Source organism: Macrotis lagotis, chromosome X, assembly GCF_037893015.1.
Source record: "Macrotis lagotis isolate mMagLag1 chromosome X, bilby.v1.9.chrom.fasta, whole genome shotgun sequence".
In the NCBI taxonomy this organism is placed as follows: domain Eukaryota; kingdom Metazoa; phylum Chordata; class Mammalia; order Peramelemorphia; family Peramelidae; genus Macrotis; species Macrotis lagotis.
In genome coordinates, this window is record NC_133666.1 from 208211928 (window position 1) to 208230308 (window position 18381).

General features: G+C 35.6%; 1 protein-coding gene across 2 annotated transcripts in view; it reads left to right on the forward strand.

Moving 5' to 3' along the window:
• The window catches only part of MEGF10 (multiple EGF like domains 10), a 165245-nt gene that overhangs the window by 103193 nt on the left and 43671 nt on the right, over window positions 1–18381 (forward strand). For both annotated transcript variants that reach the window (XM_074199623.1, XM_074199624.1), the window contains exons 10-13: window positions 5618–5792; window positions 7631–7751; window positions 10681–10844; window positions 17151–17253. In XM_074199623.1, coding sequence (XP_074055724.1) covers window positions 5618–5792; window positions 7631–7751; window positions 10681–10844; window positions 17151–17253 — 563 coding nt within the window. The remainder of the gene's footprint in view (window positions 1–5617; window positions 5793–7630; window positions 7752–10680; window positions 10845–17150; window positions 17254–18381) is intronic.

Consider the following 18381-nt stretch of genomic DNA (forward strand, 5'->3'; position numbering starts at 1 on the left):
TCTCATCTGTAAATTGCCTTTGCATATTCTTTGACGATTTGTCAACTGTGGAATGGTTTTTTTCCCCTTAATTGCTTTTCAAAGTCTTTTTTTGAGCTCATCCATAGTCTGAGCCCATTTTCTATTTCCCTGGGAAGTTTTGGATATGGAAGCTTCGATTTTGTTATCATCTGAGTATGTGTTTTGATCTTCCATGGGACTAAAGTCATTCTCTATGGCCAGATTCTTCTTTTTCTGTTGTTTTCTTATTTCCTCAGCCCAAGATTAATTTATAGCACTTCCATGGCTTTGGGGTTTTTTTGTTGGGCACGTCCCACTGGGACCTTTATTCCTTCAAGGTTTTATGCTCTCTTGCCTGTGCTTTGATATGTACATGACCACAGCATTTCCCTCTGCCCTGGAGCTGTAAGAAGGAGTCCTGCTTGGCTATCTTAGTATGGAAGCCCAAAATGCAACCTGGATCTGAGTATGGGCAAACAGCAGAGTCCTGCCCTCAGGGAGAGCAGAGAAATTTCTGCAGTCTCCCCTGACCCCCTTACCATCTTTGGCTGTGCTCTGGAGGGCAGGCTGGTTTCTCCTGATTCTCTCTGCAGTTTTGTGGCCAGTGCTCCTCACTCCATCCTCCTTCTGGTCTAGCAGAATTTTCTTCCTTCCCCTTCAAGCTGTTCCTGGGCTGCTCTGTGACTAGGGCTGCTCTGCAACCAGGGCTTTTTCCAACTCCTGGTCCTGGTGAAACACACCTTTCCTGTGGAATTTCTAAGTTATCTTGGACTGGGAAAATGTATCACTCAGTCTTTCTGTGGGTTCTGCCCCTATTAATTTTGACTAGAATCATAACTTGATGACTTTTGGAGTTTTTTGGGGGAAAGGAGTTCCCAGGAAATGCTTCCTTCACACAGCTTTCTTGGCTCTGCCCCCTACTGCATTATTCTTTGTTCCTAACTTTTTTCAACTAAATAACAACATGCTTCAAAGTTACTATACTAATTTATTTTATCTGTATGTGAAATGGGACAGACTGAAAGCAGAGTTGAAAGGGAAACGGGAAATGATGACCAGCACAATTCATCAAAAATAATTTCAGCCCTGCAAAATCAAGGAAAAATCCCAGTAAGCAGACCCTGACTATTGCCCTTAGAGAGAGCAGAAAGAGGGATTTCAGTAGGCTTCTCAGACTCTAGATATGAGAGATGGAAGGATAAGGGGTGAAGATCTCATCAATCATTATTTATACTTTTACAGTCTGCCAGCATGATCACAAGCCTGTTTGCCAAAGAGATGGCTGTAATGAAGCTCTAAATAGAAGTTGTCATAGTCTTTGTAGAGCAGGGAACAGGGAAGAAAGGCTTGACTATATAGTGCCCATCTCAAAAAAATAGCTGACCCCCAACTCTCACTCTCTTGAACTAAGGTCCTTTACCAGTAACCCCAGATGCCTCACTCTCACCCATGTTCATGATCTAAGTGACCTACAGAATCCTAGGAATCATGTCTATTGTTTCCCTGTCATAAAGTCAAATTCCAGGACAAGATTATGTTCTTCCTTTGAATTCAGAAATGCTGTTATCCTCTGCAAAAGTCAGCCAGACTATGCTTGAACCAATAGATAAGATAGATATAGATTATGTATTAATACATACATATGTGCATATCAATTACTCATTTATTAATCACCTACTATGTGTTAAGGACTGGAATTACCAAAAGGGGCACAAGATAGTTTCTGCCCTAAAAGAATTTTATAATCTCATGGGAGAGACAAATTGCAAACAAATATGTACAAAGCAAACTATATACAGGATAAATAGGAAATAATTAACAAAAGAAAGGCAGTAGAATCAATAGGGATTGGTAAAAACTTCTAAATGGAGAAGACAATTTAATTGGGATTTAAAGAAAGCTAGAAAAGTTAGTAGGTAGAATGTAGGAGGAAGGGCATTCCAGCAAGAAGGACAGTTTGAGAAAATTCTTGGGACCAAGAGATGGAATAGCAAGGAGACCAGTGTCAATGAATGAAAGAGTAGTTGTGCTTTTTTTTATTTTTAGGGATGACTTCATCTTAACTGATTCTCAAATTGGCAATCTTACTTAAAAGATCTTCAGGGATATGATCCTTCAATCACTTAATAGCTAGGCAACCTAATTCTATTAGGTTTGACTGTGGAAGAATTTCTTTACATATTTAGGTATAAGCTTTTATATTCCCTTTATATACCCTTTATCTTACAATTTTTGTAGTAGGCTCTAAGTTGGTATTTCAGAGACTCTTTTCTACTTCTCTATTACACTATGAATATAATTGACTATTTTATACTCATGGAGCATATGGCTCTCTTGCAGAATAAATAAAAAGTAAGTGGACTTTGGTGCTTTTTCAAAAGGAATATTTGCTTCTTTAATCCCAAGATATACAAACTTACTCTCCTAGCACATGAGAATCATAATTTCTCCATCCTCTCTCACTTCAGTCCCTGGGAGAGGGAATGGGAATAAATTTCATAGTTTTGCTTACTTTCCATTGATCACAGTCCCAGTTCCAATTCCAAACCCCACTCAGGCTCATGTCCTAGATAACTATGCTATCCCAGTTGATTGCCATAACACCTTAACTGAAATCCCAACTTCAAAGTCATTATGCCTCAAACTCCCCTGATATTTGAAACTGAGGACAAACAATGTTTAGAACAAGTACAAATACCACCAGACTAATTCCTCAGAGTCAGGGTAAAAGAGAGGTAAGCAAAGGAAAACAAGTCCTTCCCCTTTTATCTGTTCAGTTCATAGCTCTCATTGGACATTCCAGTTAGGGATACCAAAAAGAGTAGCCAAAAGATGTCTGAGAACAGCTGCTTAGTATCTTTAATCTTAAAGATGTGGGCAGTTAATCAAAGCCTGTTCTACCCATGTGGTAAGAGGCACAGTGGTCTCCATGTTAGACAAAAAAGCATGTTCGAAGGCTCAGGCTGCATAAGTATAAGATGACAACATCTCTAACCTCACCAAAGCAGTATCCTCTCTTTTTAGAAATTCATTGGTTTCAGCATTTTTATTCTTCTCTCTGTTTTTTGGTTTTGGTTTTTTTTTCTTCTTCTAGTATCATTATTTCAGTATAATTTTGGTTTTCCATTTTGTATTTCAGTATATACTTTGTTAAAGTAAAAATGTATTAATTTTAAATTTTATTCAATGAAAAATGTGTAACAGATGTTTCTATCTATATTAGAATGCCCTACTTATATATATTTTTGTGGCCCCCTTTATAGGTCCAATCATAAATCACAAAGTCAGTATCCTTAGCTTGGTGACCTGGATTAATATTTAATGAATACATGCAAGCTAAATATTTCTTATGACATAGATAAGTACCAGACAGATCTGGTTTGGGTAGAGCCAAAGGTGTCAGAGTTATAGGAGCTAGTATGCCAAACTCCACAAAACTCCTCTGAACAGATCTTTAAAAAAAAAAAAAAAACAGACCACAGCTTAATGGGAAATCCAGAAGAAGTCATAGTGAGTCAACCATTTCTCCAACGCAGCTCAACAAAGGGAGGACTGTGGACACTGGGGATGGAATCAATCTAACAGTGTACCACATGTTAGCACTTCAGTGGCCAGGAAGAGGCTATGCAAGAGACATTCTCAGACCTATGCCAGGGCTCCACTTCCCTTCTTGTCCTAGGTATATAAATTTTATTTGTGCAGAAGCTTTTCAGTTTTTTGTAATTAAAGTTATCTGTTTTACCTTTTGTAATTGCCTCTATACTTTCTTTGACTAAAAATATATCTCCAATCCAAAGATGTGAGAAGTATATTATTTGTTTTTCTGGTAATTTTTTTGTATAATCTTTCATCTTAAGGATATGAATCCATTTAGGCTGCATTGTGGGATGTGCTATTTTGGTATTTTTTTTTCTCTGAAGCAGAAAGTTTATAATTTAAACAAGTCTTCAAATTCATTTTAATTCCTACATATGGGAGAAAGTACCTATTCAAATATGCGATTTGTGGAAAATCAGTATCAAAATTAGAAAAGAAAAAGGAGTGAGTCTACATACAAAATTACATATCCAAATTAGATTTATTGATGGATTTTTTGAGACCATTGGACCTCAGGAGATCTGGAAATGGTGAATCTCTCAGGTTTTTCAGGTCTGCTTCCTGAAATGGGCTTCTTTTAGTTATATGGGTAAAATATCAATCTTGGGGAAATTGCTTTTCCTTATACATCTCTCACTTCCTATGCCTAAAATCCTCTTCCTCTTCAACTCCAACTCTTGAATTTTCAGTCTCCTTTCATGATAATCATGTCATCTCCAATATGAGACCTTTCCTGTAACCTCTCTAAACCCCCCAAATTACTTGGTAGTTATTTAGTAGATACATCTGTGTGACTTTGGGCAAGTCACTTAACCCTGATTATCTTGCATGCCGGGCCATCTCCAGCCACTCTGATGCATATCTGGCCCTTGGACCCAGATGACTCTGAAATACAATTCATGATCTTGTCATGGCATCACCTCGCTAATGTCATAGTCTTCTTCGATAATGAAGAACAAACATTCATACTTACCTTTCTATATGTTCTTTTCTCCCTAGTAGAATGTCAAGACTTCGAAAGAAAGGGCTATTTTATTTTTGTCTTCATATACACAATATTCTGAATAGTTCTCTGTATATAGTAGCCAACTAATAAATCCTTGTTGAACAAATGAAAAATCATGGTAGAAGTATAACAAATTGTATATTAGAGTTAAATAGATGTTTTGCTAAGCACTGAGTTGTCACACAAAAGTATTACTTTTTGATACTTTTGTGAATTGAGAGACAACTTGCATTGAGTGTGAGCCCTGTAGTTTGGGTTCATATCCTATCTGTGACACATGAAAATTGTGTGACCACTTGACTTCTTAGTACCTCAGGAATCTCTCAAAGATTAGAAGTTTCTTTTTCTTTTAAATTTTATTTACTTGAGGCAATGAGGTTAAGTGACTTGCCCAAGGTCACACAACTAGGCAATTATTAAATGTCTGAGATCGGATTTGAACTCAAATCCTTCTGACTCCAGGGCTGGTGCTCTATCCACTGAGCCACCCAGCTGACCCTAGACTATAAGATTTTTTGAATTTGATTATTTTTGAATTTTACAATTTTTCCCCTAACAATTTTTCCCTCCTCCCCAACCCCCACAGATTGTTTCCATGCTATACAATGATCTAAGTTGAATGTGTTAAGAGAGAAATCATAACCTTAAGGAAAAAAATAAAATATGAGATAGCAAAATTACATAATAAGATTATATTTTTTAATTAAATGTAATATTTTTTAAATTCAAGGTTATATAGACTACAAGTTTTTTTTTTAAAGTTCATGTGATTATCAGAGTGAAGGCACCAAAATTAAAATAGATCAGAAGGTTTCCCAGAGGAGGTGAGACTTTTGCTGAGACTTGAAAGAATGCTAAAAATGATGTATTGATTTTTACCAAAATTAGGGAAAATTTTGGTTTAAGGAACGTCCCCATTGGTTGTTGCATACTGGTGAAAGCACAGGTTCTAACCATACTTTATATATTAATAAATACTCCAGAGTAATTTATTCTATTTACTCTTTTCTTCAGCTGTCATCCTGTTTCTGGAGAATGTTCTTGCAAGCCAGGCTGGTCTGGACTCTACTGCAATGAGACCTGTACGCCTGGGTTCTTTGGGGAAGCCTGCCAACAACTATGCAGTTGCCAGAATGGGGCTGACTGTGATGGTGTGACAGGGAAGTGCCTCTGTGCCCCTGGATTTAAGGTGAGCTATTTTGACTTTGGCCTGAATCAGCAAGATCTAACAAAGTCAAGTTCAGAGGGGGAAATTGTTGAAATCTAGAGACTATGGATAGCGGCACTTTCATGAGAATTGCTACAATTTTCTGGAAATTATTCACCTTTTGAAAGAGAAGCAGCCTAGAAAAGGCTATTCAAGAGAAGTAACCAAGAAGATGATCTGCGTTCAAGGTCTATTCCAGCAAATACTGGCAGTATGACCCTGGGCAAGTCACTTAGTTTCTTAGTGATATAGGCAACTCTCTAAGTTGCAGAAAAGTTTCTAACCTCCATTGCCTGAGAGCTCCCTATATCAGTGACTGGTCCATTCCCTAACTAAATGAAAGAGGAAAAGAGGAAGGAGAAAACACTAAAGTAATTATAAATATTTATATTTATTTTATTTATATTTAACATTAATAAGTCTGATTTTTTAAAAAAGAACTATATTATAGTATATTTGAAGACTTACTATTTGTTACTTATTCTTCCAATTTTTATTTAAACAGTTGTCTATTTTAGAAGAGTCTGAGCTATTTTCATATTAAATCCAGTATTTTAAAGATAAGCAAACTATAGCATGAAGAATTCATATTTTTCAAGTTTATATATAGTCAGTCAAAGAGTCTGGAATGGCTAGTAGTGGTTTATCTTGCCCATTCCATAACTTAAAGGAAGTGTTACACTTGAGAAATTCCAAGTTTTGAATCCTTCCTCTTTTTAAAGGCTATAAAAGAAGATGATTTCATGACATTTAAAAATTTATCTTTATATTTAACAATATCCTAATGTCACGAAATTAATCTTTATATTGATCTTAAGTCCTCAGAAAAGCACTGTGGCATAATACAAAGTCCAATGGTCTTAAAGAAAGGAGAGATCTGGGTTTGCATCTTGACTCTCATTTAATTGCCGGCCTTAGGCAATAGCTTCACTTCTCCTAAACCTGTTTTGTTCTCTATAAAATGAGGATGATGATATTTTTTTAGGGTTTTTGTTTTTGTAGCAAGGCAATGGGATTGAGTGGTTTGCCCAAGGCCACACAGCTAGGTAATTATTAAGTATCTGAGGCTGGATTTGAACTCAGGTACTCCTGACTCCAGGGCTGGTGCTCTGTCCACTGCACCACCTAGCCATTCCCCCCCCCCCACTGCACCACCTAGCTGCCTCTCCACTGCACCATCTAGCCGCCCTGATGATACTTATTCTTTAAGGATACTTGTTGCTAAAGGAAATTATTTAGTGAATTTTGGTTATCATATAAATTAAAGATTTTTTAATTAACGTGAGGTCAACATTCATATATGAAAACCCATCACATATCATTGTTACTTAACAAATCCCCTCTCAGTATTGTTATATTCTCACACTCAAAGAATGAAACTACTAAACTACTAATTATATTATTTCTGTGACAAGAAAGGAAGAGCACCTTCATTTGAGGTAATGTTTATAATTATTTGCTCTGTTAAATTTATAGTGATGTTCCTAATCTACAATCATGCTGTCTCTCTTTGGTTGTGATAAAAATGTTACTATTGTTTATGCAATATGATCCCTCTTATAAATGATGCAAAATGGGCTACACAACACTATATCCCAAACTGAGATAGAGCCAATGTCATCGTAGATCTTATTAAAATCTATATTTAACAGACCATATATTAGTGATAATATAACAACACTTTTGAAGAAATTTTGGCCACTGACGCTATAAAGATTAAAAGTAAGGATTCTAGAATTCTCTCTGAGTTCTAGAAATCATAATTAATGTGATTGAGACATGTTTTCATTATTCATGTTTTCTTACTTATGCCTTTCTAGGATGCTACTTGTTCTACTCCTTGTCCTCAAGGGACCTATGGGATAAACTGTTCTTCTCAATGCAGTTGTAAAAATGATGCCACCTGTTCTCCAATAGATGGTTCTTGTACCTGCAAAGCAGGTAAGAAAATCTGCATGACTTCCTATGTGAGTCTTCAATGAAGAAGATATAATATAAAGTTATGTGAACAACTAAGTACTAGTGGAAGAAGCATAGCATTAAAGCATTAGTTCCATATCTGCCATTAATAAGCTGTGACCATAATTCTCTTCAACTCTCTAGGTCACAAATTTCCTCTTTTGTAAATGAAGGTATTTGGAGTAGGCAAGCTCAACAATCTCTTCCAATTTAAAAATCCTATGACTCTTATCAACTTTGGGAAAAAAATGCAACCAGACAGTTTTACATCTCTGTACATGCATTAAGTTAGTCAAACTCAGATCTGAAACTTATGGTAGAATCACTTTAAGAAATTCTTGCACAAAGTCCATTTTATGGGAAGGGCAGAAGGTGGTCACTCATCCATAAGTGTGATAGCTGTCAAGAAGCACAACATACTCTATTGAATTGTGTTTTAAGAATAACAATTTTTCTCTTAAATACTCATTTTTTGTTTTATGCTAGGTTGCTTTTTTAAAATATATATATATTCTTAACTTATAAAACCCAATATAGTATAGTGGACCTGACTGGATGTTAAAGGGATTGCCATACCCCAATTCAAATAGTCCATTCTTGTTTGTTTGATGCTGGCACTTCCCTGTAGATAAAGATCAAATGCAACAAGAAGAGCTGGGCCAAGGTGTTGCTTTGTTCCTTTAGATAGAAGAATCAGTATTACCTGCTGGATTGCCTTATGATAGTGCTCTGCTCTTAGATATCTTGAATCAGTCAGTCAACAAAACTACTATTCCTGACCTTGAGGAGTTTACATTTATAATAAGAGAGATACTATACTGGTTTTTGCCTTTCTTTGTACCTCTATCATTTAACATAATTCTAGTAGTAGGACAACTAGGTGGTAAAATGGATAGAACACTGAATTTGGACTCACAAAGATCTGCGTTCAAATTTAACCTTTGAAATTAACTACCTGTATGACCCTGGGCAAATCTTAACCTCTTCCTGCCTCTGTTTCCTCATCTGTAAAATGGGAACATCTGTAAAACAGTGTTTGTTTTCCAGGTTTGTTATAAGCATTAATTGAGATATTTGTAGAGCACTTTACAAACCTTAAAGCATTATATAATGCTAGGTAATTATTATTATTTTATAGGCACTTAATTAATGCATTTATATCCAATTGGGTAACACACAAAATATATTTAGAATAGATGGAAGATAATTGTAAAAGGAACACATTGGGAATGGAAGAGTGGTGTTGAAGGAAGTCAGGAAAGCAAAAAGGTAAATGTGAAAGAGTATTTTTAAGTATGGGGGGACATCTAGTACAAAGGCATAATGTTAGGAATTGGGGGGGGGGGAGGAACAGTAAGCAGACCAGTAGCGCTATAGTTTAGAGTACATGGTAACTAAAATAGAATAGAGATTAAAAAGATAGGAAGAGGCCAGTTTTATGAAGGACTTCAAATGACAGATAGAAGTATTTAATCCTAGAGGTGATAAGGAGCCAGTGGATCTGACTTAGTAGGAGAGAGATTGAAATGATCAGACCTGCATTTTAGGAAAAATTACTTTGGCAGTTTTGTGGAAGATGGACTGGAGTGGGGAGAAATTAGGAGCAAGAAGACCAACAAGGAAGCTATTACAATAAAGGTTATGAGGTGATAAGAACTTGTTTTAAGGTGGTGATTATGTGAATGGAGAGAAGGGGATAGATACAAAGAATGTAAATATAGAAACTGCAAAATTTGATGAGACATTGAATATGTGGGGTGAATGTGAGAAGAGGCAAGAGTAACACTGAGGTTGCAAGCCTAGATGACTGGGTTGATAGTGAGACCCTCAACAGTAATTAGGAAAGTTTGAAAGAGGGGAAGTTTCAAGGATAAAGGTAATAGTTATGTTTTGTTTAAACTAAGTTTGATATTCCTTCAGACATCTATTCTGAGATATCCAAGGGGCAAGTTGCCCTTATTGAAATGAAACTCGAAAGAGTTAGTGTTGGATTTATAGTTCTGAGAATCATCAGCATAGATATTGCTAATTCTCTGAGAACTGGTAAACTCACAAGAGGAATAATTTAGAAAAGGAGAAGAGGGTCAAGGACAGAGTCTTGAAGGATACCTACAGTGAATGTTACTTGGACAAAGATCCAACATAAAGACTGAGACAGGGACAGTAAGATGGCACAGTATATAGAGAACTGGCCCCAAATTGAGTCTCAGACATTTCAGGTTTGCTGCATGACCTTGAGCAAGTCACTTAACATCATTGCCTCATCCCAGCCCCCCAAAAAGAACAAAAGACTGAGACAGAGAGAAAGGATAAGAAACAGAATAGAAACATCATGAAAACCCAGGAAGACATGGGGATCTGCAATATCAGTGGTTGCATAGAGGTCAAGAAGAATGAGCATTGAGAAAAATAAATACTATTACAGGTGGCAATTAAGAAATCATTGATAACTTTGGAAAAGCTTGTTTATGATGAATAAGTAGATAGAGGATTCACTGTGAATGAGAAGAGTGGGAAATGGTGGTACCTAATATAAATGACTTTTTCAAGGGGCTTAGTCGAAAAAGGAGAGAAGAGATTTTAGACACTACATGGAGGACACAGGTGAATCAAATTTTGAAAAATGGGACATCTTTGTAAACATCAGAGAAATAATGTACATAAGGAGAGAATTAATATTAAAGAGACAGTGGGATTAATATGCTAGAGATGTCAGGAAGGAGTGAGATCAAGGATACATCTAGAAGAATTTGTCCTGTCAAGGAAAAAATTCACCTCTTCACCTGAGATAACAGTGAGAAAGAGATCATGGGGAATTATGTATGGGTGATATGAGATCCATGTGATTGTAACATAGTATAAATAGCTGTCTTTATTTCCTCAACAAACTGATGGCACTTTGCTGTGGCAGGTTGGCATGGTGTGGATTGCTCCATCAACTGTCCCAGTGGCAAATGGGGCTTTGGCTGCAACTCAACCTGCGAATGCCTAAATGGAGGAGCTTGCAGTGCACTGGATGGCACCTGTACCTGTGCTCCTGGATGGCGAGGGGAGAAATGTGAATTTTCTTGCCAGGTAAACCTCAATACATCTAACTGTGCAAAGGTTGAAATTTTATTTTCCAAAGCATGTCAACGTGAGAATTTTATGCTGTTTTTTCTGGGTATCTTGGGTCAATTTGATTATTTTTTTAAAATTTACTATATTTATCTTGAATTTTACAATTTTCCCCCTAATCTCACTCCCCACCCCAAACAAAAGGCAGTCTGTTAGTCTTTACATTGTTTCCATGCTATTCACTGATCTAAATTGAATGTGATAAGAGAGAAATCACACTTAAGGGGAAAAAATAAAGTATAAGATAACAAAATTACATAATAAGATAACAGTTTTTTTTTTTAAATTAAAAGTGATAGTCTGTGGTCTTTGTTCAAACTCCACAGTTCTTTCTCTGGATACAGATGGTATTCTCCATCACAGATATCCCAAAATTGTGCCTGATTGTTGCACTGATGGAATGAGTAAGTCCATTAAGGTTGACCATCACCCCTATGTTGCTGTTAGGGTTCTGCTCATCTCACTTAGTATCAGTTCATGCAAATCCTTCCAGGCTTCCTTGAATTCCCATCCCTCCTGGTTTCTAATAGAACGATAGTGTTCTATCACATACATATACCAGTTTATTAATCCATTCCCCAATTGATGAACATTCACTCAATTTCCAATTCTTTGCCACCACTAACAGGTCTTCTATGAATATTTTTGTACAAGTGATGTTTTTACCCTTTTTCATAATCTCTTAAGGGTATAGGCCCAGTAGTGGTATTGCTGGATCAAAGGGTATGCACATTTTTGTTGCCCTTTGGGTGTAATTCCAAATTTGCTCCCCAGAAAGTTTGGATGAGTTCACAGCTCCACCAACAGATTTCCCACAACCCTTCCAACATTGATCATTGTCCTTTCTGGTCATATTCCCAGTCTGACAGGTGTGAGGTGGTACCTCAGAGGTGCTTTCATTTTCATTTCTCTAATAAGTAATGATTTAGAACAATTTTTCATATGACTATGGATTGCTTTGATTTCCTCATCTGTAAATTGCCTTTGCATATCCTTTGACCATGCAATTGGAGAATGGCTTGTTTTTTGAAAATTTGACTCAGTTCTCTATATATTTTAGAAATGAGTCAGAAATACTAGTTGTAAAAATTGTTTCCCAATTTACTACATTTCTTTTGATCTTGGTTACAGTGATTTTGTCTGTGCAAAAGCTTTTTAATTTATTTTTTAATTAATTTTTATTAAAGATATTTGAGTTTTACAATTTCCCCCCAATCTTACTTCCCTCCCCCCACCCCCCCAACAGAAAGCAATCTGTCAGTCTTTACTTTGTTTCCATGTTTTACCTTGATCCAAATTGGGTGTGATGAGAAAGAAATCATATCCTTAGAGAAGAGATAAGAAGTCTAAGAGGTAACAAGATCAGACAATAAGATATCTGTTTTTTTCCTAAATTAAAGTGAATAGTCCTTGAACTTTGTTCAAACTGCACAGCTCCTTATCTGGATACAGATGGTACTCTCCTTTGCAGACAGCCCAAAATTGCTCCCAATTGTTGCACTGATGGAATGAGTGAGTCCTTCAAGGTTGATCATGACCCCCATGTTGCTGTTAGGGTATACATGTTTTTCTGGTTCTGTTCATCTCACTCAGCATCAGTTCATGCAAATCCCTCCAGGATTCCCTGAAATCCCATCCCTCCTGGTTTCTAATAAAACAGTAGTGTTCCATGATATACATATACCACAGTTTGCTAAGCCATTCCCCAATTATAGGACATTTACTTGATTTCCAATTCTCTGCCACCACAAACAGGACTGCTATAAATATTTTTGTACAAGTAACGTTTTTACCCTTTTGCATCACCTCTTCAGAGTATAGACCCAGTAGTGGTATTGCTGGGTCAAAGGGTATGCACATTTTTGTTGCCCTTTGGGCATAGTTCCAAATAGCTCTCCAAGAAGGGTTGGATGAGTTCACAGCTCCACCGACAGTGTAATAGTGTCCCAAATCTCCCACAACCCTTCTAACAATGATCATTATCCCTTCTGGTCATATTGGCCAATCTGAGAGGTGTGAGGTGGTACCTCAGAGAAGCTTTAATTTGCATTTCTCTAATAATTAATGATTTAGAGCATTTTTTATATGGCTGTGGATTGCTTTGATCTCATCTGTAAATTGCCTTTGCATATCCTTTGACCGTTTGTCAATTTGGGAAATGGAAAAGCTTTTTAATTTAATGAAATTGAAATTATCTAATTTGTTTTTAATGATGTTCTCTATCTCTTCCTTGGTCTCTGCTTCCCTTTCCATAGATCTGATAGGTAAACTATTCCTTGCTCTCCTAGTTTGCTTATAATATTGTTTTTTATGTCTAAATCCTGTATCCATTTGGATCTTATCTTGGTATAGGGTGTGAGGTGTTGGTCTAATCCAAGTTTCTGCCATACTAACTTCCAATTTTCCCAAAAGTTTTTATTGAAGAGAGAGTTTTTATCCCAATAGCTGGATTCTTTGGGTTTATCAAACAGCAGATTACTATAATCATTTCCTGCTATTGTACCTAGTCTATTTACTGATCCACCACTCTGTTTCTTAGCCAATACCAGACAGTTTTGATGACTGATGCTTTATAATATAATTTTAGATTTGGTAGAACTAAGCCACCTCCTTTTGCACTTTTTTTTTCATTAAATTGCTTGGGTCAATTTAAACAAAACTCAGGGAGGTAGTAGAATGATTAAATTCTTTAAATTCATGTCCTAGTGAAGTATTTCTACAATGAGATAGATATGAATGCTATGGAAAAAAAGGAATTGGGAAATGTCCAATTAGTCTGCAATATTCTAAACATCCTCAATGTCCTTATCATTCTTTTCTTTTCTCTTCTCACCCTTGATCTCCACTCCTCATTTAAATATACATCTTTGTGTTGGTTTTCATAACCATGTATATGTGTGTGTATATTATATATGAACACACACACATAAACACACACACACACATATCATTAACATTTAATTCACATCTAGTCTATGCTAACAGTAGTATTCCTTAGGTTATAAAAGAAGTACTAGCACACTTTCAGATATTTATACAGCACTTTTAAATGTATAAAAATGTTAAATCTTACATATTTACTTATCTTTTGATAGATAAATTTACTTAGTATTTACTAGTTCAAATACTTAGTATTTCCCTAGTTCAAAAATCATACTATTTATCTGTTGACTTAAAAAATAAAGCCCTCTGTGTTTTAGAGGCAGATAAAATGTCAATATCTGGAGCTAGAAAAACCTTCAAGGGTTGGAGTAAAGTTGAAAGAGCATTGTTTCTCAAGTTGGAGGATCCATATCACTCCTTTTTTTTTCAAGGCAATGGAATTAAGTGGCTTACCCAAGGCCACATAGCTAGCTAATTATTAAGTGTCTGAGGTCGGATTTGAACTCAGGTACTCCTGACTCCAGGGCTGGTGCTCTATTCACTGCACCACTTAGTCACCTCTACAAACTGGTTTTTAAATTGGAATCACCCATTTCCCTTACTCCTTCCCCAATGCATAATCTGTCATCCTCAGATGTTCTTTAGCATAGACCTTCCTGTTATGCTATCAATACCAATTATCCCATGTTTTCTACTAATTCTGTATCTATTCCCCTTGTTAGCTACTGTTATGATATATTTTCTTCAGTTGAGAGAGTGCTTCTGGTGTCCTTCCCTGCATCTACTTTATAGATTAGCATGAGAGGGAAAAGCTATAATATCCTTCTCCCACAGAGTTAAGTGCCATATTCATGAAACATTTGATTTCTGTTGTCTTATAGAAAAATGATGTTTATAAAACTAAAAATGGAAAAATTCTTCAGTAAGGTTTTATATTATAATTTAAATATTTAAAATTCATCATGTTCTTTTCTAAAAGACAGGAAAAATTATGACTTTAAGATAATGTATTTAAAAATAAGCATGAAAGTGAAAAGTCTATAGAATCAGATCATGTCTAATCTTTTCAGCCCATGCAATAAAGAACTGTAAAGAAAAGGAAGAATCTTACTTCTTCCTCCACTTATCACATAAAGAGTCAACATAGATCCTGGGTCATGGCCAGGATCTAGAGTAAGGAAGGCTTCAATTTAAATTCTACCTCAGATATTTATTAACCATATCAATCTGATCAAATGACTTAAACTCCCTGAACTTCATTTTCCTCGTCTATACAATGAGAGGGTTAAAATGATGACTTATTTTTAATTTAAAGTATTTCTTTTTATTTTTTCCCAATTACATGCAAAAATAGTTTTCAACAATTAATCCTTTTGCAAGCTTTTGAGTTCCACATTTTTCAACCATCTTCTTTTCCTCCCCCTTCTCCATAGCAGTGAGCAATATGACATTTATTTTTAATGTTTAACATATTTCCATGATAGTCATATTGTTAAAGAAGAATTAGAACTAAAGAGGGAAAACCATGAGAAAAAAAAGAAGAAAAAGCATAAATGAAGTTTTAAAAAGTGAACATAGTTTGCTTTGCTCTGCATTCAGGCTCCTTTTGTTTTTTCTCTGAATGTGGATAGCATTTTACGTAACAAGTCTCTCAAAGGAGTGTCCTTGATCACTGAACTCTGAGAAAAACTGTGCCCATCATAGTTGATCATCTCACAATGATGCTATAAATGTGTACAATATTCTCTGGTTCTGCTCACTTCACTCAGCATCAGTTTATGAAAGTCTTTCTCAGTTTTTCCAAAGTCCAGCTGCTCATGATTTCTTACAGAAAAATAATATTCCATCACATTCATATTATTCATATTGTAACTTATACACACCATCCCCTCATTTTCCAATTCTTTGCTACTACCAAAAAGAAGTGCTATAAATATTTTTGTACATATGGGCCTTTTCCCCTTTTCTATGATCTCTTTGGAATATAGAACTAATTGTAGTATTGCTGCATCAAACAATATGTCCAGTTTTATTGTCCTTTGGGCACAGTTTCTAATTGTTCTACAGAATGGTTTGGTCAGTTTACAACTCTAGCACAGTGCCTTAATGTTCCAGTTTTCCCACTTCCTCTCCAACAATGATCATTTTCCTTTTTTGTCATTTTAACCAGTCTGACAGATGCGAGGTGGTACTTCAGAGTTGTTTTAATTTGCATTTCTCTAATCAGTAATGATTTGGAGCATTTTTTCATATGACTATAGATAGCTTTAATTTCTTCATCTAAAAACTGCTTGTTCATTTTATCAACTGGAGAATACCTTGTATTCTTATGAATTTGATTCAGCTCTCTATAAATAAATCTGATGATTTTTAAAGTTCTTCTAGTTTGTTTTTTTTTTCAAGGCAATGGGTTTAAGTGGCTTGCCCAAGGCCACACAGCTAGGTAATTATTAAATGTCTGAGGTCAGATTTGAACCCAGGTACTCCTGACTCCAAAGCTGGTTCTCTATTCACTGTGCCACCTAGCCGCCCCCTCTAGTTTGTTTTTAAAACTTGTTTTTTTTTCTTTTTTTAAAACTTGTTTTTTTCTATCTCACTGAGGCTGAAAATGCCACAGACATTCTCAGGTCTTACCCTAGGACTGAATGTAATAATAGCTTCAATTTGTGTCATTTTTTTTAACCTGGACTGATGGGCTGATTTGTCCCTCCAAAGACAGCCTGATGACCCACCCCCGGGGGTTCACCATTTTGATTCCAGACTTTAGCATGTACACCTTTAGCTTAGAACTCCTGAACTCAAGTAGCCTACTAGCAACAAAGATTATAGTCAGGTACCATTATGCTCAACCTTTTAATTTCTAAATCTATGATTCTAACATCTGTTTCTGTGGGAGAGATTCAATAATTTGAGGTTTTTCCTTATTCAGTCTTTCCACATTTATCTGTTTTACTCTTAAATCAGGAAATTGTTACTTAGATTATTCAACAGATACTAAGAAGAAGAAGAAGAAGAAGAAGAAGAAGAAGAAGAAGAAGAAATGACTTTTTTTCTTTCCTGTACAATGTGTAGATAGAATCTGTAACCATTTACTTAATAGTTTTTTTGAAAATCTCTTTTAAAGATCATCATCTTACCTTTTTAATTTAATCAATTCCAAATTACATTGTAAAACCTTTTGGGGTGGGGAGTATTATTTATGCTAAGTTAGGAAACTTATTTCAGTTAGGTGGATAAAGATATCAGAAAAGCAGAGAAGAATGATTATTTCCATAATCTAAAGTGACATGTGCCTCCTCATTGTTTCTCTCCTTCTCTGAAACCTATGTTCTGTAAGATTCCACATCTTTCATTGCTGTGTTTGAACAACTTTATTGACAGGATGGAACATATGGGCTGAATTGTATGGAGCGCTGTGACTGTAGTCATGCTGATGGCTGCCATCCCACCACTGGTTTTTGCCATTGTCTTCCTGGATGGTCTGGTAAGAATCAGTGGCCTGAGAGAGAAAAACTAAATAATCCAAAAGTTAGCATTGTCCTTTGTAGCCTTCTTTCTTTCCTTCAATGTAATGGCACACATCAATCTTTTAATAACAGAAAAAAACAAAGATGCCTAATACTGCTAAAAACTGTTGAGCTTCTTCATGAGCTTCTCTCCGACAATCTCATTAGAACATTTTTCTCTTTTCCTTATCTATAATGTAAAAGCATCATATTAAATGACCTATAAAGCCTTTGCCAGATTTGATCTTATGATTTTCCTTTAGAAACTTAGAAAAAGTGCAAATATAAGTAAGAGTAAAGCAAAAACTCTGAACTGAATGACTTTTACTCAATTTGCTAGTCATTGATTAAGTGGTTATTATGTGAAAAGTACTAGATTAGATACTGGATATATGCAGATAGATACATAGGACTTACACTCAGATAGAAGGGAAAATATACACAAAAATAATTATGATAGAAGACAGATAAATTCCAAGGAAAGGTCCAGACAAAATGCTATCAGAACTTGAGGAAGAGGGAGAATTAAATGAAGCTGTAAAGATAAATGGAAACTCTAAAACCAATAGGTCTCTGAAAGTTTGAATATTCATTACTGGGTATATTTTTTAAAAATTATCTTAAGGCATGGTAGGTCCAGATTGCTTTTTTGAACCAATCAGTCAACTATATTCAGAAGTTTCTTTTTTATTATGTTGCCTTTTGGTTGGATATTTTAATTACAAAGTCCATCAAGGTAATAGTTTTTTGGTCCATGAGAAAAGCGTTATTTGCTGACAAGCTGAAGATACATCTGAGTGTCTCTATTGTGTTAAAATGTTCCTGTTTTGGTAAAAATTTTATTTGAACTTTAATTCATTAAATGAAACATATTCAGGTCATTTTAAATTATCAAGAAAAAGAAATCAAAATGCCATACTGTTCTAGAAGGATATCTTGTAATGACTAGCATAAAATTATTAATGAATGTGTAATTTGGGGCAGCTAGGTAGCACAGTGTATAGAGCACCAGTCCTGGAATCAGGAGGACCTGAATTCAAATCTGGCCTCAGACACTTAATGATTACCTAGCTGTGTGAACTTGGGCAAGTCACTTAACCCCAAAT